This window comes from Symphalangus syndactylus, chromosome 16, assembly GCF_028878055.3.
Source record: "Symphalangus syndactylus isolate Jambi chromosome 16, NHGRI_mSymSyn1-v2.1_pri, whole genome shotgun sequence".
NCBI classification, from domain to species: Eukaryota; Metazoa; Chordata; class Mammalia; order Primates; family Hylobatidae; genus Symphalangus; species Symphalangus syndactylus.
In genome coordinates, this window is record NC_072438.2 from 79,069,803 (window position 1) to 79,092,875 (window position 23,073).

General features: G+C 34.2%; 1 protein-coding gene across 2 annotated transcripts in view; it reads left to right on the forward strand.

Moving 5' to 3' along the window:
• Positions 1 to 23,073, forward strand: part of LOC129464491 (cadherin-10) — a 165,382-nt gene that overhangs the window by 50,455 nt on the left and 91,854 nt on the right. For both annotated transcript variants that reach the window (XM_055245783.2, XM_055245782.2), the window contains exon 2: positions 3,081 to 3,434. In XM_055245783.2, coding sequence (XP_055101758.1) covers positions 3,204 to 3,434 — 231 coding nt within the window. In that variant the 5' untranslated portion in view covers positions 3,081 to 3,203. The remainder of the gene's footprint in view (positions 1 to 3,080; positions 3,435 to 23,073) is intronic.

Sequence of the window (23,073 nt, forward strand, 5' to 3'; positions counted from 1 at the left end):
TTGAGGGAAATTCAATACGTTTCTAGTCACCTCGATATTATTCAGAATTGTATACTAGTGGGGAAATAGTTTATACATATAAGAAGTTACATATCAGGGTTGAAATTAAAACAACTAGAAATATTGTAAAATGATGTTTTAAAAATTATCTGGTTTCAGATATTGAAATGAAATATAAAGTTTTGATGTTAATCTTCCCAGTGGTAGACGTGTTCAAAAATTTTAATTGATTTGAGCCTTGGAGAAGTGGGTTTCAGAAAATTAATTTAGCCAACACCCTGTAGGATATATTTTAAATAAGAAAGATTGAGGTTAAGGAAAACATCTGTTAGTAGTTATTGTATGCTGTTTGCATGAAATGATAATCATTTCAAATAGTGTGATGACACATTGACAAAAAAAAAGACAGCTGAGAGCCACTGGGTGGAAAAAGCAGCAATGCAATGCATTGACTGACCATGTAAAAGGTACACTTGGCTAAATGGAAATGCCAACTGTAATTTGGGTTAGGTTACTGGAAGGATGATTATTAGTGATATTTATAATAAAGTCACAATGTTTTGAAATGTCTAATATGTAGGCTCCTAGTTACTTAGAACATAACTAGGAAGAACTAACTGCAGACAAATTAAATGTTAGATTTGTTTCATATAATTTTCTATTTTTATTTAACTGTGTCATCTAATTATCTTGCATCAGTATTAAATAATGCATTTTACTGGGGATTCTTCAGGACATTTATCATTAAATAATTGAAACTAGAACAATAACAAAGGAAATGATCTCATGCATGTGGGGTCCAGTTATTCAATAGCAACTTTTATAGCTAGAGTCCCCACCTACTCTTTTCCAAAACCTTGGTGCATAGGCTTTTCACACTAGGGAAGGTTATAACTGTATTGAAAGTGATCACCAATGCATCATAGAATTGCTGACAATTGTTAAAAATGTAAAAAGAGATGAAAAGAGAATGATTGTTTCTTCAATAAGTTTTAAAGCTTTTGTAGAAGAAAACAGAAACCCTCACACAAACTCTCCCCTGCCTCTTGGGAATAGTGTACATTTCTGGAGAATACCGCCTAGCACATCCTAATACATATAAAAGCCACTATTTTGGTAAATGTTCCTATTACTTAGAATCCAATCAATTTCAGTTTCAGTGCTTTGTGATGTAAGACCATTTTATGCATCAGATAATTTCTAAACTCCAAGTAGAGTATTACATGACATATTGAAATACAATTTCCATCTATCATGCTGTACGTCTTCAGGCATTCTGGACGACTCCAGTGTCATTTAATACACTCAAGGGAGACACTGCTTAACTATTAATCTTATTTCTTTGAAACATTTATATTAACTTTTAAATCTTCTTAATAATGGAACAAAAAGTAAAGAGATTGCTAACAAATTACTGTGGATGTAAGCAAAAATGTAAAAGCAGGAGTACTTATAATGCATTGCCATATTAGAGAAGTGAAACTCAATCCTTCTGCTTCTCAAATCACTTTTTATAACGCATACTTTATTATATCCTGAAATAAAATCCATACATATTAGGAAACAAAAGACAATCGACACACACACACAAAACAACATAAGTATATTCACAATAATATAAATGAAGAATAATATAAAAGTTACTGTAATTCAAAAATATGTATTTCTATACATAAATGCTTGAGCATAAAAACATATAGCAGGTAATGGTAGTCAAATATTTGCACTGACTTGCAATTCATTCATTCATTTACTCATACAAACTGTTTATTGAACATCTATTACACGCAAGATTGTTTTTTATGCACTGTGATACAGTAATGAAGAAAAGAGTAAAATTATCTTCCTACATGGGATTGTAGCAGAAAAACAGAATATGTATACAATAAATAATAAAATACATGTAGTATACTGGAATATATGAAATGTCAGGGGTGGTTTTAAAGAAAGACCTGAAGGAAACAGAGGATCTAGCTAGGTGAACATCTACAGGAAAATCATTCTAGGCACAGAGAACAAGTAGGAAGTTGCTGGTTAAGGAAGGGAGCATGTGAAATGTATTGCATGGCGAAGCAAGAAGGACCCTGTGGCTGGAGAAGAGTCAGTTTAGGGGGATGTGGTGGAGGGTTAAAGTGAAACATGGGCAGAGAGGTGGCCAGCAGTCAAGAAACGGAGTGCAGCATTATTGGACAGACTTTGGTTTCTATCAAAGTGGGATAAGAAACCACTGGAGTGTTTTGTGAAGAAAAATGACATGATCTGACTTAAATTTTAATAGACTTCTAAGGAAATTTTGTTGAGAAAATAGTGGCAGGGAGGGTGTAGAGAACAGTCAGTAGGCTGTTACCATAGTCAGCCTGGGGTATAATGGAGTTCTGGACCAGGCAGTAGAGGTAGTTAGAAGCAGATTATCTGCTAGATTTAATTATATTACAAATTGGTTCACTGTAGTAGTGATTACTTTCTACTCAAGGAAACTCTAGGTGTTCCCCAGTCCAACCTAACAGGGAAGAGAGGAGAGGTCTTCAAAGGAAGGCATTCCTAGTTTTCTCATTTGTTTTGTTTTGTTTTGTTGTGTTGTGTTTTGTTTGTGCCTTTACTTTTACCTCTGAGTAGGATTAAATTTGAAGAAATTATGCTGCTGTTTAAAAACATTAAAATATAAAATTGCACAACAGAAGGCATGATTCCTGTAGGTTATTTAAATCACAGTTTTGTTTTCAAAATTATAATTTGTGTTAAATTACTCTGAAAAAATTGACATGCAGAATGAACTATATCTCCTGTGTATATAGCAATGTAATTACTAAAAACTGTTAAAATGCCAAAAGAAAAAAAAAGTCTAATAATGTCCTTTCTTTAGAATTTGGTGGAAATAAACATTTACAATTATATTTTCGTAAATTGTAGACATATTGCTAGACAAGTAATATTTCTCAAAACTATTCATTATTGTATGAAAAATAACGAAAATGAATGTTCTGGTTGTTATTAATAAACTATTGTCACTTTAAATTCAAAATGAAAAGTAATAATGATAATGTTGTCAACTAACTTTTTGTTTGTTTGTTTGTTTGAAGCTTTGGGAAACATGAACAAAACATTGATGAAATGTTGGAAACCAGTTGAAACACAGTAAAATCAACTGGGTAAAATAGGACCACTTCTCTTCATCTACGTTGGGATTTGTCAAAAAGCGAACTATGACAATACATCAATTTTTGCTACTGTTTCTATTCTGGGTATGCCTGCCACATTTCTGCTCTCCAGAAATAATGTTCAGAAGGACACCTGTACCACAGCAAAGAATTTTAAGTTCACGTGTACCAAGGAGTGATGGCAAAATTCTCCATCGTCAAAAACGTGGTTGGATGTGGAATCAATTTTTCTTACTTGAAGAATATACAGGATCTGATTATCAATACGTAGGCAAGGTAAGCTTGTGTTAAAATGGCATGTGGTTACATTTGCTCTTTATATATTTTACTGATGAAAATTTGAAGGTCATCAAGCCATCATTTTTGTAAATATGATTCTTTAAATCTCCCTAAAGCATTTTTGGTTATGGAACACAAATTCTAATTTGATAAAAACTGTGGAATGAATATAAAATGATAAATGCATAAATTTATTTATTAGAATTAATTCTGCCCAATAACTTATGGATTAAAGAGGTACTCAGAACTGCAATTTTAGAATTTATGGTTAGAAAGCAATGATAGTGAGAAACCTATATGTAAATACAGTCATTTAAATGACAATACATATGTGTGTGTGTGTGTGTGTGTGTGTATATATATATATATTTCACATTGCTATTGAGTTCAGTGAGGAAGCAAAAACATTTCAAAGTTGTTTAATCTTCTACAGAACAAGAAAGCAAATGTCACCAAAATATGATTCAAGGATACAAATGTTGCTTATTATAAGAAAATTTATTCTAGGTATGAATGTTATTTATTTTTCTTAGGTCACACTATGGGTGCATTTGTATAAAGAAAAACAAACAGGAAGAAAAGCAAGTAAAAATAGTTTAGCTATTGCAATACGAGGTGGACAGGAAGAGTTTTCATTCTACAGAATTATAAAGTTAGTGAGGATAATTAGTTGTGGTTGGAAATGAAATGAGAAGCTTAACATAAAAGTACTAATGAATGCTTTTACACACTATGTTGTATTCAGTTCAAATTTTCTTTCTTGACACGATCTGAATCTAATTGAAGTTAGATAATGCCTTAGTTGACTTGAGAGCTTAAGAAAAAATTCATTTTAATAGTCAATATTATTATTTTTATAGATTGTGAGAATATGTCAAAGAATAAAAGGAAATTAGATACACTAACATAAATCACATGTTAACACTACATAATTATCATGGATACATTACTGCATTGACAATTTTTTCATTAACCTTAACTATGATATCTTCATTCAAATAATTAAAATTGTGTGAAAGGTTTTTTCTTCCAAAAACCCTATTTTTGAGACAACGTTTTCATTGATTTTAAAACACTGATATGTTTTGTCATATTGCAATCATTTCAGACCTTTTAAAATATCTGGTAAAATGAGAAAGATGATATTAAAGGTTCAATATCATATTGACTAGAAAGAAAAGGAAAAGAAACAGCAACCAAAGGAATCTTACCAGAAAGCACAAAGTAGCAGGCTTTTCATGGATCTCATTGATTAAAAGCCTGGGAGTAGAGAGTGAAGGTTGCTCTCATAGACAACTTTTAGTTTATGAAACTAACTGCGTAGAAAGATAATAACTGAAATCTGGGCTGTAGAAACTATGAATAGTTTTCTTTGGTTCTTCCTGCACATAGCAGTTAGCTTGTTTGCATCTATTTCCCTTCATCTAGTACTTTCTGATGATCTAATAAATGTTGGTAAATTGAATTATCATTACATTATATACTCTCTCATTATAGTCAAGCTACTTCTTATTTACTTTTTATTTTTATCTCATAAAATATCAACACCTTGAATTCAACAACTATACTTCATATCTCTTAGAGTAATAAGAGAGTATGAAGCTCTTAGAGTAGATCTTAATAACTGTTTAGCTGATTGAATTAACCTGAGTCATATTAAATTGAATTCCCTCTGCCATCTGGTGGCATTTGGTTCTTTGGCAGAGAAGACTAGTCTGGAAGTTTTAATCACTGAAGACAATTAAGTTGGTAAACTTAAGATATATGCATCTTGATATATATCTCAAATTTTATGCTTCCTGCTCTGCTTTATGAAAACAAATTAGAAAACTCTTTAATGAATATTGGTGTAAGGAATTTATGAATGTGTTCATCAGTTCTTTTCCATATAGACTGTGCTGAACTACTAGAGTTAACAGAAATGATTTAGGTGTTGTAACTCTCACACTTCTCTGAGTCTGCTTTTAATGGCCAGTGTCTAGATTTTAGCTCACATTTCAATCGGTTTTGTAGTTTCCATGGTTTATTCATGTCATAATCTGTGAAATAGATGCTTTAACATTTTTTGTCTATACTATAGTATTGTATTAATTGCTTTATTATTTGTGTTACATTAATTACTTATACAGTTACAATCTTATTTAAGAGATAAACATACACATGAGGATATGCCAAAAAGGCAATGTTTAACGTGATATTTTAATAAACAAACATTATAATAAATATAACTTGAGGCTAAAATATATTTTCCTCATGAAGTATAAAAAACTTAAAATCCCCCACATATTCTCTCCATCATTATTTATAAGGAATTTATCACAGTCGTATTTTCTTTCAGAAATTATTCTTCCAGTTTTACATCCTTTAAAGTAGGCATGTGATATGGTGATAAGTGTTTCAATGCCTCTGGGTTGGTTTAGATGTCAGAGTAATGTGTGTTCCAATCACTAGACATATGGAAACATAGTGACAGATATCTCCCTGTAGTGGGGAATATTTTGGGAGCTTACAAAGCACTCTCCCACTAGCAATGGAGAGACTTACACTGGTTTGATGAGGACAAGACTAGAAAGCACCTGTGTGGAGCGGAAGGAAAAATTTTTTAAATACCCGAACAATTAGCTAACCAGACCCTAGGAAGAATTGATGCCTGTAATTTCTCAGATAGAAACCCATTACTGCTATGTGATTAAAGCAAAACGAAAATCCCATTACTGCTCATTGGGTTAAAGTAGAGAGGAGCTTAAGAAAACATACAACTATCAATCAGAAAACCTAGGATGTGACATTGTTTTTGCCACTGTTTCTCTCCCCTTGGTTTGTCAACTTCTCTTGGCCTTCATTTTCTTATCCATGAAATCAAAGGGCATGATTATAGTGTATTATATACACTAATACACTAACATAATATATATACTATGTAGTATATATATATATATACTAATTTCTATTATTGTACTCACTTCTAATAATATTACATTATAAATATAAATTATATGTGTACTTAAAAACTCATTTAGAAAAAAAATTAAGAGGGGGCGAGAGAAAGGGAAAGGAGAGGAATAAAGCCCATTGGCTAATTGTCACTGCCACAACTCCTTTTGTTTTGTAAGAAACAAAGTCAACCATACTCAATTCAAAACATTTATTTGTTGAGATCGCCATAAATAGAAGCATTTTCCTGTAAATCATTCTGTTAAATACATTCTAAACAAAAATATATTTAGTGTAAGAGCTTTCTTTTTCCATTTTTTCCATGATCAAATCATAACACTGACCGTTAAGAATCTTCCTGTATACTGGAATTTATTGGAATATGTAGATATTTCCTATATACTCACTCCCCTCTCGTTATCTTCCAAGGCAAGAGCTTCACATGTTGAACTTCAAGGAACCTACTTTTGAAATATGTTACTTCTGCAGTGAAACCTTCTATAAATATTTTAAAATTCCAAATTTAAATTCAAGGAACATCGCGATTATAAACTCCTATTTTTTATTAGTTTAATATCTTTTTACATGTAGTTTCTAATCAGTTTCCTATTGCTCAGTCCAGTTGCGTTGAGCAGATAATTTCAAATTCCTCAGCTTCCATATCTTCAAATCTAAAGTAAATAATGATATTAAACTGTAAAGCCTTGAATTTACTTTTAGTTGTAACAAATAAGCAGTTCTAAGCAAATCACTAATTTTATATTTACTGCACAAACTTTGTCTACATTTTATATGATAATTAGTCTCAGGTGGTAAAAAGCATGTTAAAAACAGATTTTAATCAAAACCAAAAATTGAGAAAAATCCCAAAACACACACACACAAAATCAATAACATAAAGGGGCAACCATAAATCTGATTCTAAGTCAGTATGGTAAAATCTCTCTTGCCTTTTCCTAACAGTTCTAATTTTGTTTCTTCGTGGGTTCTTACTTCTAAATATGCTCTCAATACTTCTACATACGCTCTCAATTATATTCTTCCCTTCAGAGTTAGCATTACTGTTTGTTTCCCACAGTGTAGACTTCTAACAAGACCTCCTGACCTCCTGTTTATGTCCAGTCTTAAAGCATATATTTTTCTCCAGCCTCGTGGTGGTCATCCTTCTCTATAGACTTGTTGGCTCCAAACACCCACTATGCATGAAGTATTTATTCCTTCTTTTAGTAAATATGTGGAGGAGGATCTTCTAGGTACCGCTGTGGTATTACGCACACAGTGGGGAAAATATAAACTCTCTGCTCAAAGAGAGCAAATAATAACAGCAAGTTATGGGCCTCTTTTGTTTCAGATATAGCACAGACTCCAAAACCAAGAACAAAACAATAGTCGACAAATATTCCCATGTTCTATTTCTGCAGTACTTGTAAATACAGTGAAAATAAAACAGTTTGGGGGTTTTTGCTGTATGAATCAATGTTACTAAATGTTAAGATTGAAGACTCAAAAAGCATGTTTTTATTGTTTTATTGATCTGCTTATTCCTTGGGAATGTATTTTTGATGTGAAATACCTCATAAGGAAATTATAATTGAGAATTTCTAGAGGATCTCTCTGAAACTGTAAAAACTGATCCATGAGAGACTAACTCAAATTTAAATAACAATAAAACCCAGAAATAGCAACTGTGTCCAGCAGATTAGACTGTGTCCCTTTTACTCTTGATAATATGGACACAGTCATGTCAACTGGCCACAGATGGAGAAGGAGTAGCTGGAACTAAGTGGAGGAGAAGCTGTTCTGACCTCCACCACTGCAAACTTCCTAGGCTAAAATAAATCTCAAGTGCACAAGTGGAAAATCTTTGCATTATATGAGTTCAGTATGTAGAAAACACTCTACATGATAACTGAAATGAGACTGTTCTTGAGACTAAACGTTCCCAAGTGATTTAAAAAATATATATATCCAAACATGACCAAAACGACCTACATAAAAAACAACTGTTTACTAAATATAAACCTGCTTTTAGTGGTTAGATGGGGTAGGGGGATACAGGGATATTGGGACACAGTTATTTTTTATTGGAACCATGTCCATTGCAACCATATAATGATAGAACATGAAAAGATAAATGCATTAGGAAATTTTACTTAGAAAAAGTCCTGGAAAACATTAATCAAGTTGATGTGATAGACATTAACAGAGACTCCTTTGGATTAAATGATTATAAATATCTTCCTGATGAGTGGACATTTGCATAAATATAATAATTTCTCTAATATGTAAAGATCACACACACATGCAAAATGTAAACCTGTATTAAAATCTCTAGGGACTTCAATTAAGAAGTAATAAAAGCATTTATAAATAGAGGCATGCCTTGCAGAAAACTGTAATAATGTTTTCAGAGCACACCACCTCTTTGTTTTCAATTCTCAAAACACATACAATGTATGTATCTCTCAATACAATAATATTTTAGCTAGCAGTTATGTAGGGAAAATACATCTTCAAATCTCACTATATCATTTTAGCAAAGTATTCAGGAAAATCCTGAATGCATAAATTTTGCACTCAAAATTCTGTGTCATAAATTTGAAAAACTTTATTCCATCAAAATATTCAAAGTAAAACATTTATATCTATAATTTAGCAAATCATTTTTTCATATACAGAATTTTTAAAATATATACTCAAGAATATTAATATTATATGAAAATGGGGTCAGTGATTTTTAGTAAAAGCTCAAGAGAAATCTTGGTAAATGAAAACTGTATTAAATCTCACATAAATTTTGCTCTGCAGAAGGTATCTCAATATAATTTATCAATAATTCATATTCACATAATTCACACAAGTACATATGTAATGGCAATGAAGCATGGTTATTAGTAATATGATATTATGAATATCTACCAGAGCTCTCTCATTTTCTTTCTTGGAGACAATACATAATTATATGTGCAATTAAATTTTGTACCCATTGTATTGAAGAATAATGCTCTTTTCTATAAAGTAAATCAAAGAGAGGGATGTTTGTTATTGTGTTTGCTCATCAATGTGTCATAATTGGCATATGTTCATATATTAATATTCTCACTTGTTTCATATGAAAGCATGAATAGGAGGGAGCACTTTAATAAGTTTCCTGAAGTAAATTCTTAAATACTCACTTCATATAGCTAAATGTCTACATCCATTTTATTAAAGAATATGGGCTATCTTATTGTTTTACTATTATTATTATTGTTATTAATCACTGAACTGTGTTCCATGACTCCTGGCAATTTCAATTAAGAGTTAACATAGACTGGATGCGATGACTCTCGCCTGTAATCCCAGCACTTTGGGAGACCAAGGTGGGTGGATCACCTGAGGTCAGGAGTTCGAGACCAGCCTGACCAACATGGTGAAACCTTGTTTCTACTAAAAATACAAAAAAATTATCCGGGCATGGTGGTGTATGCCTGTAATCCCAGCTACATGGGAGGCTGAGGCAGCAGAATCACTTGAACCTGGGAGGTGGAGGTTGTAGTGAGTTGAGATTGCCCCATTGCACCACTACAGCCTCGACAAAAAGAGCTAACCTCCATCTCAAAAAAAAAAAAAGTTAATAAAGAAAAGCATGTAGATTTTCCGGTAGGTGGATTAAAAGTGAGAGGGGGAGCAGCAACTTTGTTAAACTATAACTTAAAACATTTGCTTCTCTCTTGAGAGCTCTAATCCACAGTAGGCAAAGGGAATTTAATGTAAATTTCAGATTCCCCCTTTAGCAAAATTATCTCACTAACTTCATGTTTAAAAATATACTATGCATTTATAGATTACATAAAGCTATTAAATGTAGAACTTTAAATTAAAATGTTAAATCCTAGCCCAAGATTAGAGGTATATTATCAAGTAGGAAATTGAGCTGTAAGAATATATACTATTATATCAAATTTTCTAAAGGAATTTTAATTTGGCTGCAGTTTAGCTTAACTTACATCATCAAATTTCTTAGCATTCAGTGGTATCATTTTCAAATACCACCCCAAAAAAAGCGCAAGACGACTGAGCTTTTTCAATTTTCTTTGACACTCCTCTGTCGCTGTTTACAAGTCTGCATCATAGGCTTAGCACCAAATCTAGTTTGTGTGTGTCTGATTTTCCTGAGTCTAGCAGAGCGGAGGTACAGAACTGTGAATCATGAGTGGACTAGGCTTCTGCCCCTGTGATGACTGAGCTTCTGAAGGGACACAATAAAGAGAAAAAACCAAAAATCTAGGAAATGACCTTTGATTATGTTTACTTCTAGATGTAGAGAACATCCAAGAAAAAGTATGTTTGGGCTGGGAGCGGTGGCTCACGCCTGTCATCCTGGCACTTTGGGAGGCTGAGGCAGGTGGATCACCTGAGGTCAAGAGTTTGAGACCAGCCTGGACAACATGGTGAAACCCTGTCTCTACTAAAAATACAAAAAATTAGCTAGGCGTGGTAGCGGGTGCCTGTAATCCCAGCTACTTGGGAGGCTGAGGCAGGAGAATTGCTTGAACCTGGGAGGCAGAGGTTGCAGTGAGCGAAGATTGCGCTACTGCACTCCAGCCTGGGTAACAAAAGCAAAATTCCGTTTTTTTTGGTTTTGTTTTTTTTAAAGAAAAAGTATGTTTGTGTGTTGGTGGAGGGAAGGAGACTATGACCCTTCTAGAGGCCAAAGAAGCAAAATGTTCCAAGGAATTGATGACTGATCTTGTTGAGTGATACAAACTCATCACAGGAACAGATGTAGCAATTTCGAGATCAGTGTGGACCCAGGAGAGACTAGTTGTAATAATCTGGGCAAATGAGAATAAGATGGCTTTGAGTTAGACTGGAAGAAGGCTACATTCTAGGTTTTCCGAGTCATATTATTGAGATTAAAAATTAAGTGGGCCGGGTGCAGTGGCTCACGTCTGCAATCCCAGCACTTTGGGAGACTGACGCGAAGATTGCTTGAGCCTGGGAGTTCGAGATCAGCTTGGGCAACATGGCAAAATACTCTCTACTAAAAATACAAAAAATTATCCAGGCATGGTGGCACATGCCTGTAGTCCAGCTACCAGAAAGACTGAGGTGAAAAGATCACCTGAGCCTGGGAGTTTGAGGCTGCAGTGGGTCATGATCATGCCACTGCACTCCAGCCTGGATGACAGAGGGAGACCTTGTATCAGGGAAAAAAAAAAAAAAAAAAAAAAGCTATATTTGAAATTATGAACAACTAGACAACTAGAAAGGTAAGATATATTATGATGTGGATAGTAAAAATGGATGTGAGGTCGGGCATGGTGGCTCAAGCCTGTAATCTGAGCACTTTGGGAGGCCTAGGCGGGTGGATCACTAGGTCAGGAGATCGAGACCAGCCTGGCCAACATGGTGAAACCTTTTCTCTACTAAAATACAAAAAATTAGCCGGGTGTGGTGGCACGTGTCTGTAGTCCCAGCTACTCGGGGGACTGAGGCAGGGGAATCCTGTAAACCCTGGAGGTGGAGGTTGTAGTGAGCCAAGATTGTGCCACTGCACTTCAGCCTGGCAACAGAGCAAGACTCTTGTCACACACACACACACACACACACACACACAGAAAAAAAAAAAAGAAAAAGAAAAGATGTGAATGTGAACATCAGGTGAGCTCACTGTTTTTGTTAAAAATTGTAATTAAATATGTCTGTATTAAGCTCAAAGTCACCATGAAACATAATCAGCAAACAAAAAGGCATGCTAATTTAAATCACCAGTTTTTAAAAAGACCTTTCTCATCACCAGTATTTAACATTCTTCTGGAAGCAAAATATTGGTATAAGTACTATCACATAAAATTTTGGGGGTAAAGTTAAATGAGATATATAATATTTTGAAACTTGATGTAGCCTGATAATGATACCTTTAAAGTTTATTTTATTATTTTAGGATTTCAACAACCTCATGAGGTAGTTCCAATTATATTTCATTTATAATTAAGAAAAAATATGTGCCCTCATTTTCTAAGTTTTCTAGTGGTAAGAATTGAGAAAGTTGTAAAAATGCGCTTCTGACCCTGAATGTATGACTCCAGGATTAGAATCAACATTATACCTCATTCACCATTATTAAGAATATTCTTGGCCGGGCACGGTGGCTCACGTCTGTAATCCCAGCACTTTGGGGGGCCGAGACAGGTGAATCACGAGGTCAGGAGTTCAAGACCAGCCTGGCCAAGATGAGGAAACCCCGTCTCTACTAAAAATACAAAAATTAGCTGGGCATGGTGGCACGTGCCTGTAATCCCAGCTATTTGGGAGGCTGAGGCGGAAATTTGCTTGAAGCCAGGAGGCGGAGCTTGCAGTGAGTGGAGATTGCGCCACTGCACTCCATCCTGGGCGACAAAGTGAGACTCCGTCTCAAAAAAAAAAAAAAAGAAAAGAAAATATTCTTACATTTATTAATATATATTACCACATCAAAACAGTTATATTTTTTTAAGTAGTGCACTGATTAATTAGCAGATTTTTTTCTAGTTAAGTACAAAACTAAGATTGCATATGTAATAGAGCTATTTTGACTCTTTCACAGAAAAATCCAATTAATTTTCATAGCCATTATGTGTTTATTATTTAATTTGTATTTGGAATTGATGATGCATGCACTTTATACAGAAAAGGTATACAGTTAAAACTAAGATTCTCATCATGATCCTCAGACATCCCTGGTTTTCTTCTTAAAAAAAAAATTACATATTTCCAGTTTTTTGTTACATATTCCAAGAGAAACATGTAAAAACGTGTTATCTTTTTTTTGGAAACATGGCAGTGTACTTTATGAGATGTGAGATGCTAATGTAATCTGCTTTTTTTTTTTTACTTAAAAATGTGACCTGGGACTCATTGCATTACAGTACATAAAGACGTTTTTCTCTTTTTGAGTAGCTGAATAATATTCTTTCTAATGGGTGCACTACAATTGTTTTAACATTTTTAAAGGACATTTAATTTTTAAAAAAAATACTAATATAGCAATATGACAGGTGCTCTTTGACACAGAGTTATATCTTTAGGAAATATGACTACAAATAGAAATGCTGAAGCATAGTCTTGAAAAGTTTTAAACTTTGATAGGGATTTTATATTACCCTCCATTGACGTTGTTTCAACTTAAACCAATGACTATGAAAGTCACTATTTTTCCACAACTGTAGCAAATCACTATCACCATTATCATTTATTTATTTTATCTTCTAAGTGAAAAGGTTTACGAGTGACATTTTATTGTCCATGCTAAGTCAGCATGAGCATCTAAGTGTTTAAAGCATTTTGCATTTTGAAAATATGTTCAGATCCTTTGTCAGTCTTTCTATTGACATGGTAGTATTTTTTTAACCATAGTTTGTCTTTATTAATTGACCTTTATGTTTTAAAAATTTTAAACATAATGCATATTTCAATTTACATAAAACATGTATACACTTTAACAAATAAATAAAAATCAATGGAAGTATCCTCTTCCCAGGCCAGGAAATGGAAAATTTCTAGCCCCGAGGAATCCCTCTCTGTGGTGTATTAATAGCAACACCATTTCTCCTTCCGAGAGGTGCCATTAAGCTTTATTTTGTGATAATAATGTCTGTTTTTCTCTATAGTTTGAATATCTATATAGGTATTTCTAAATAAAATACTAGAATTTTGGCTGTTTTTGAAATTTAAGTGTAATCATAGTTCAGATAATCTTTTGTCTTTCTTCTTTTGCCAAATATTGTTGTGTAGCGTATCTTTCTACATAAGCATATTTGAATTCAGTACAGTCCTATTAATATGGGTCACATATCAATGGATGTGTTATACACATATCAATGTGTATATGGAGTGGCCTCTTCCCCTAGTTTTGACTGTTACTAACAATGCTCCTACGATCATTTCTGTACATGTATCCTGATACTCATGTACATTAGTATAGAATCTGAAGTAAAATTGCTGTTCTATAGTATGTACCTAGCTTTAATCTTTTCAGAAGTTGTCATAGTACTTTCCTAAGTTGTAACCAATACAACTTCCACCAGCAGTGAATGAGTTCCTGTTATTTGATATCAACATCTTAACTTCTTATTTTTAGAATTTTAAAAATATCTTTTTTATTCGCATTTTTCTCAATATCAGTAATCTTTCATTTTTGTAATTAAGATTTTTTATATCAAAACATGTACTTTTTGTGTTACCAAAAATAAGTCCAAGCGGATAATGAAATAAATTTTTTAAGGGTTCCATCCTGGGTTCTCTGTTCTAGAATTTAGTAAACAGTTCAAGTTTCGGTTACTTCGACACTTCTTCTGGATGATTATAACCATGTATTGAAGTTTTTCCAGTGTTTTACCGAGAGTTTCTTCAGGATGTCTATTGTTTTCTTGTGGATTGCTTCATTCACAAATTCATAACAGGCATGGAGCACCAAGTATTTTCTGGGCAATCTCTAGGTCACTCTGTCACATCACTGCATGGAAGACAACCATCCTGTCCTCATGAAGCTTGCATTTTTAGTGAGAAATACAGGAAATTCAAAATAAACGTGAGACGTATTCTTACAGTTGTTACAAATGATAAGTGCAATCAGAAAAGAAGAGATTTAGCAAGGTAAGGAATATTGGGAATAGGGCAGAACAGGTCATGGTGATCAATGCTTCCTCACGGAAAAGGTGATATTTGAGCAAAGGACTGGAAGGAAGTGAATGAGACCGGCAGTTATCAAGGGGTTACTATTTTCATGAAGAAGAAATAATTACTGCAAATGCTTTAAATTGGGAGGTCCTGGTGTGTATTTGAGGAAAGCAAGGAGTCAAGTGTAGCTGAAGCAAAGGAAGCAAGACGAAAGTGGTAGGAGAAGAGGGAAAAGAGGTAACGGGTCAGGGGGTGCCCAGAATCCCTAGGGTGTGGTAGACTGAATAATGGCCCTCAAGGATGGCCACACCCTAATCCTCACAACTGTGAGCATGTCACTTCAAATGTCAGAAGAGACTATGCAAATGTGATCAAATTAAGGATCTTGATGTGAAGCAAGTATCCTGGATTACATGAGTGATCTCAATATAACTCATGAGTCTCTGTTAAGAGTGAAGCAAGAGAGTCAATTTCAGAAAAAAGAGATGTGACAATGGAAGTAGAGGTTGAAATGATGCACTTTGGAGAGGAAGGAAGGGGACACAAGCCACAGAATGCAGACAGCTGGAAAAGGCAAGGAAACAGTCTCCTTTGAAGCTTCCAGAAGGAATGCAACCCTATCATCTCCTTGGTTTTAGACTTCTGACATTTAACAGCTATAAGAAAATTAATTTGTGTTGTTTTAATTCATTAGGTTTGTGGTTATTTCTTACAATAGGAATAGGAAACTAATATGTAGGGTCTTATATAAATTCTGACTTTTACTCTACGTTACATGGGAAGATACTGTAGAATTTTTAGCAGAAGGCTGATATTATACTAACTAAATTTTAACTAATGGGTACTAGGCTTAATACCTGGGTGATGAAATAATCTGAATAACAAACAAGTAACTCATTGTTTTCTACAACAAAACTAAGGTATCATAGGATATCTTTAGTAAATTCTTCTACCATTCATGAAAGCAATAATTCCATCTCACACAAATTGTTTAAGAAAATGGAAAACATGTTGATACTGCCTATCTGATTTTATGTGGCTAATATAACTTTGCCATCTAAATCCAATAAAAATAGTTAAAAGGTATTTAACAGGGAAATATCTTGTATAAAAATGAATAATTTTATAAAACTCAAAAATTATATATAGTCTGTATAATAATCTGTATAACAAACCCCCATGACATGGGTTTACACTATATAACAAACCTGCGCAGGTACCTCTGAACTTAAAAAAATAGAATTTTCACTCTGTCTTCTGGCTTTAAAGTTGGTACAATAGAAATTTCTGGAGTAGCATATATGGAGGTTTTGGGAGTGTTGTTAAGGATGACTCCTAAGTCAAAGATTTTGGCCTCAGCAACCGGAAACTATACATATGCTTTTATTTGAAGTGATAGAGCATTAGGGAGAAAAAAACGGATTTCAGCTTTAGATACAGTAAGATACATGAAGTTTTGAATTGTAAATTGGAACCTCTTAACAGTAATTACCTTCTGTATGGTATTTAATGTCATGGGACTAGATAATACGTAAAAAATGTGAGTGTAGTGAGAGAAGAACTAGGTCCATTTTCAGGGACAAGCCCTTATTAAGACATGTGTATGGTAGAGAGAGAGAGAAGAAAAAACAATGAATGAAACTGAGAATAAATATTTCTTGAGCTGCAGGAAAACCTAAGAGTCAGAGGTATCTTAGAAGACAAAGAAAATGTAAGGAGAAGAGATTGTGTCAACCTTGTCAAAAGCTGCTACTAAGTCAAGAATGACGAGAGGTTTGAATTGACTATTAACTTTGGTTCCCATGAGATTATAAGTGTGCTTGATGTTTATAATTTCATGATGTAATGAGTCCAGGATTCTTTTTGCAGTGGATTTAAAAGGGCATACAGCGAGAAAAAGTGGAGAAAGCACATGCGAGCAAACTTCAGAAAGTCTTGCTAGAAAGGAGCAAATATATGTAGCAGTATCTTGCAGGGAACAGTGTTGGTGTAATCAAGAAAAAATATGTATCTATATACATAGATATATATTTACATATACATATATATTTTTTGTTTTGTCTTTCTGCATGAATAAAGAATCTAATACAATATCGAATAAAAAAAATACGATAGCCGGGCGTGGTGGCGGGCGCCTGTAGTCCCAGCTACTCGGAGAGGCTGAGGCAGGAGAATGGCGTGAACCCGGGAGGCGGAGCTTGCAGTGAGCCAAGATTGCGCCATTGCACTCCAGCCTGGGTGACAGAGCGAGACTCCGTCTCAAAAAAAAAAAAAAAAAAAAAAAAAAAATACAATAGGGAGAATTCTTATTTTGTTCTTGATTTCAAAGAAAATGTTTAACATTTTATTCTTAATTATAAAGTATCTTAAGGTTGTTTTTAAAGATACCTTTAGCAGAAGAAGGAATTGCCTTTTAATCATAGTGTCTTTTTTTACTCATAAATGAATATTAAATCTTTTCAAATATATTTATAACTCTATTGACCTGTTTATTTCCCCTTTAATAAATTAGCCTGAGTGATTACCTTAAACAACATTTCTCATTTAAACCAAATTTGAAGATCTGGAAAAAGTCAATATTGGTAATTATAACTTTTTAAAATTATTATCTTCCTTTTGCTTGTTTAAAATTTTTGAGTTTTATAAAATTTTTCATTTTTTATACAAGATATTTCCCTGTAAAATGTATTTTCTTTAACTCTTTTTGTTGGATTTAGATGGCAAACTTATATTAGCCACATAAAATCAGGTAGGCAGTATCAACATGTGTTCCATTGTCTTAAATAATTTCTGTGAGATGGAATTATTGCTTTCGTGAATGGTAGATAGAATTCAGTAAAGATATCCTATAATGCCACAGTTTTGTTGTAGAAAAAAATGAGCTACTGATTTGTTTTCTTCAACGGTTATACAGATACTTGAATTCTCCTTGCTTCTTGCCTTAGTTTTAGTAAACCTCATTTTTAGCACTTATTAAATACTAATTTTGACAAACAAAACAGTAATGCATATATATTTGCAGAGCAGGAGTTTCCAGCAGTTCTAATGGATCAGAGTATAGCAGAAAGATATGTAGCTGGTGAATCCAGTGATTCTGAAGCAGAGATTCTTAAACCAGACTATTACTCTTTGTATGGCAAAGGAATAAAGTCTCCATGGCCAGAATCTATGTGTCTTCTGGTCATCTACAGCTAGATGAAGAAGATGAAGATGCTTCTTTCAATAAACCAACTGCTGAAGACAGGATTTGCTAAAAACATGTAATTACTTTTTAGCTTAAAAGGGTGAACTCTATGAACATTTATGAGTCAGTTCCATGTTACCCAACTTAGGCAAAAAATAATAAAGCTTGTGAAAACCATTTTCTTGGTTACAATGTATTCATTGGCATTAAGGAACTCTTCTCATTTTGGACACCTATTTTATGAAAGATCTAGCTGCTGCCACATTCGTTGAGCTTCACTCTTCTGCTCCCTCTGAAGGGACAATGGAAAGTGTCCTCTCCTCACCAGCACTGTGGTGGGGTGAGGCAAGTGTTTGTCATCTCCATTACACATTTCCTCATAGAGACATTACAAGTGAAGGTCAGGCTCTTCAGTGTTGAAGAATGGTGACAGTACGGGTTAGCATATGGAATTGGCTTCTAATGACATTTAGTGATTTTGTAGATTGTGGCTGTGTTGATCATTGTGCTCTTAAACAACACTGAACAAAGATTTCAGTCCTTATTGTTTGTGTGGGGCCCAGTAAAAATGTTCTTGTTATACGGTAAGGACTTCAATTTTTATAATGTTATAAAATTATAACATAATAATGAGAGGAGCATGGCCGTCCTATAGCCTCAGGAACAAGGTGACGGCTTAGATTCTCTCAACAGCATACAAGTTTATAATTAATTTAGGAGTTGGAAGAAATCTAAATCTAGGAAATTCATAAATTAAATCAATTTCTAAAGCCAGACATATACCTGATAAGAATATTATGATGTTTGACTTATAAATTCTATATTCGTAACTATTTACTATATGTAGTGAAAGAGAAACATTAACAGATCAGTAGGTTTATCTAATATTTCCTGCCAGAGTTTATTTTATTGTCATATCTTCTTACATGTATGCAGGCAAGGAAATGAGATGAATATTGTTGTAATAAAGAGTGATGGAAAATCCGTGCAATTAAAATTTTGAAAAACGTATTAATGAACAACTATGATACTTTCAGGTTTGTAGAAAAGTTACAGGATTCGGCCGGGCACGGTGGCTCAAGCCTGTAATCCCAGAGCTTTGGGAGGCCGAGGCGGGCGGATCACGAGGTCAGGAGATCGAGACCATCCTGGCTAACACGGTGAAACCCCGTCTCTACTAAAAATACAAAAAATTAGCCGGGCGTGGTGGCGGGCGCCTGTAGTCCCAGCTACGCGGGAGGCTGAGGCAGGAGAATGGCGTGAACCCGGGAGGCGGAGCTTGCAGTGAGCCGAGATTGCGCCACTGCACTCCAGCCTGGGCGACAGCAAGACTCCGTCTCAAAAAAAAAAAAGAAAAGTTACAGGATAGTATGAAGGTCCTGTATATCCCACAACTCACTTCCCCTCTTGTGATCATTTTCAGTTACTTTAGTACTTTTGTCACAGATAATCAGCCAATAGGTATACATTGTTATTAAATAAATTTGGTTTATTCAAATTTTCATGTTTCTTCCGTAATGACCTTTTTCACCTCTAGAATTCCACCAGAAAACTACAGTGCATTTAGCCATCATATATCCTTAAATTCTTTTATGCTGTGGAAGCTTCACAGTTTTGTGATTTTTTTTTTAAATAACTTTGACATTGTTGAGGTGTACTCGAGTGTTTTGTAGAATGTCTCTCAGTTTGGGTTTTTTTTATTTTTTTTTTTGTTTTTTTTTTTAATATTTTAGCTAATGGACAGACTGTGGTTGTGGGCTTTGGGAGGAAGACCGCAGAGGTAAAAATGCCATTCTCAGCACATCATGGCATGGGCAGATGTTTTCAATATTGCTCATTAGTGATCGTGTTAACCTTGAAACCTAGGTAAGGTCTCCACTGGAATACTGCTTTCTATACTGTCCTTTTGGAAACTAGTCACTAAGCATAGTCCACTCTTGAGGGACTGCCAATTTTTCTCTAACTTTTTGAAGGGTAGATTTACAAAATTACCTGAAATTCTTCTGTAGGATATTTGTCTCTTCTCCCCTGTTCATTTATTTATTTAGTAATTTATTTATATTCACATTTACACCTGGATATTTACTTTTTACTTTAGGTTATAATCTAATACTATTTGACTGACTTTGTTACTCAGATTGATCCAGCTTTGGCCATTGGGAACTCTGCCCTATCGTTTTGGGTTTTGAGCACTTTTACTTTCTTATTTTGAGCACTGTAAGATGTCTCAGTCTCATCTTGTACTTTCTAGCCCAGTGATCAAATAAGACATTTCAAGAAGAAGACATTTTTCAAAGAAAAAGATGGTAAAGAGGTTTAACCTACCAGAATTTAAGTCAAGTTACATAATAATCTTCTAAAGCACGTGGCTCTAAGTTGAAAAAACAATCTAAAATAATAAAATAAATTCTAAAAGGTGATATAAAGTATTATGAGATATTAATGTAACACACATCAGGAACAACTCAGTAATGGAAAAGTCATCCTCACTTGAATTGCCATTGTAACTAGCAATAAGGAAATTTAATTTTGGTTTATAGCTAATATAATTGAGGAAATGCAGATGACAGATTATCACATAGAAAAGTCAAACTGTCTCTCCACATGAGAAAAATAAATGCCCTAAAAATAATTATAGTTATAAAAATAAGTAAAAATGTTATTGGCAGGTTTGTAAGAAACCAATATGCAGGAATGATAGCTCTGTGGGTTAATTCAATCATCAGGAGTCAATATTTCAGACAATGGGCATCAAACAGTAAGTTTTTATATGTTTGATCCAATAATAGCATTTTGAACATTTTAGAAGTTAACTCCAAAGAGAAAAAAAAGTTTATAGAAGTGCTACTTATAAAATATGCAATAGAAACCTATTCAAACTCTCAACAACAGAATAATGGCTAAACATTAAGATATCTAAACACAGTATAAAACTTGCACAAGTATTTAAATATACAGAATATAAAAGCACATGGAAATATTCTTAGAAAAGAATATTTCCATCACCGGAAACAATGTTACAAAAAGTAAAGCAGGCACTCCTTACGTTTAAGTGAACTGAACATATGTTTGTTCATTTAGATTTATTTATTCAATCATTCAATAAAAATATTTATTTGAGAACCTCAGTTAGATGCTGAGGAAATTCTATGACCAGTAGTATCTACTTCTGGCTTTCAAAAAATTTATATTTTAACAAAAACCCAAACATTTTAAAGCAATATAATAGAGCCAAGCCAAGTGTTCATTAAGCATTAAGTTGATTTTTAGGTAAATATCTTAACGTAATTCATAAAAAAGATGAAAACAATAAACTACAATATTTACTACTGAGTAGGCAGGAGACTTTTTTTTTTTTTTTCTTGTTGCCCAGGCTGGAGTGCAGTGGCATGACCTCGGCTCACTGCGACCTCCTCTGCTTCCCGCGTTCAAGTGATTCTCATGCCTCAGCCTCCTGAGTAGGTGAGATTACAGGTTCACATCACCACGCTTGGCTAATTTTTGTATTTTTAGTAGAGAGAGGGTTCTGCCATGTTGGCCAGGCTGGTCTGGAGCTCCTGATCTCAGGTAATCTGTCCGCCCCGGCCTACCAAAGTGCTGGGATTACAGGTGTGAGCCATGGTGCTGGTGCTGGGTCAGCAGGAGACATTTTGAAAGTGAGATTAACCTCCTTGTCTCAGATCCATTTGAGTGACCTTGAAAAATTTACCTGAAAACAGACTTGTGTAATGGTGATTAACTTCATTTCTAAATAACATATTGCAGTATTTGCACTATTTACATTTAAGGTATCTTTCATGGGTTAGGCTTGAATTTATAATCTATTTGTTTTCTATTTGTGCCATCTCCTTTTGTTCTCTTGTTTTTTTTTCTATCATCTTTTGAACTAATTAAACTTTAAAAATAATATCTTAGTATTTGCCCGTTAACTCTAAGTCTTTATTTTGTTATGTTAGTTCAGAAGTTGGTGACTAGTGGGCTAAATCTAGAAGCCAATGTCTTAGCCCTTGATCTAAGAATGATTTTTGCATCTTATTAGGCTGGGTTAGAAAAGAAAAGAAAAAGATGATATTGATATTATATGTGGCCTTCAAAGTCTAAAATATTTACTATCTGCCTCTACAAAAAAAGTAGTTTGTTGATCCCTTCTTAGTGGTTTCTTCAGGAATTCTACTACAGGACGTCCTCTTTTTGTATGGCAGTGCGAGACCATAGAAACGTCTGTTGCATGCTGAAACCCATGCAAAGTGATCTATCTTAATAATTAATTGAGAAAATCACAAGTGCTCTACTATCTAAGTTTTTTAGTCAAAACCCTAAAACTTTTCTACTATTGGTCATAAATGTATAGGAAATGAAAAACATTGTAAGCAACTATTACTGAATATGCTATAATTTGACACAATAGAAACATTGAGGATTAAGGTGTTTTGTTTCTTTATTAAAAAAAAAAAAAAGAAAACTTGGCTGGGCCTGGTGGTTTTTGCCTGTAATCCCAACATCTTGGGAAGTCAAGGCAGGAGGATTTCTTGAGCCCAGGAATTTTCTTGACACCAGCCTGGCAATGTTGTGAGAACTCCTATCTACAAAAGAGAGAAAGAGAGAGGAAGGACGGAAGGAAGGAAGGGAGGGAGGGAGGGAGGGAGGGAGGGAGGGGCAAGGAGGAGGAGGAGGAGGGAAGGAAAAAAGGGAAGAAGAGAAAGGCAAGGGGAAGGGGAGGGGGAAGGGGAAGGAGAAGTGAGAAATATCTGGTGCTATGGGCGTGTACCTGTAGTCCGCTTGGGAGACTGAGGTGGGAGAATCACTTGAGCTGCATTCCAGCCTGGGCGACAAACGGATACCCTGTCTCAAGGCAAAAGCAAAAACAAAAACAAA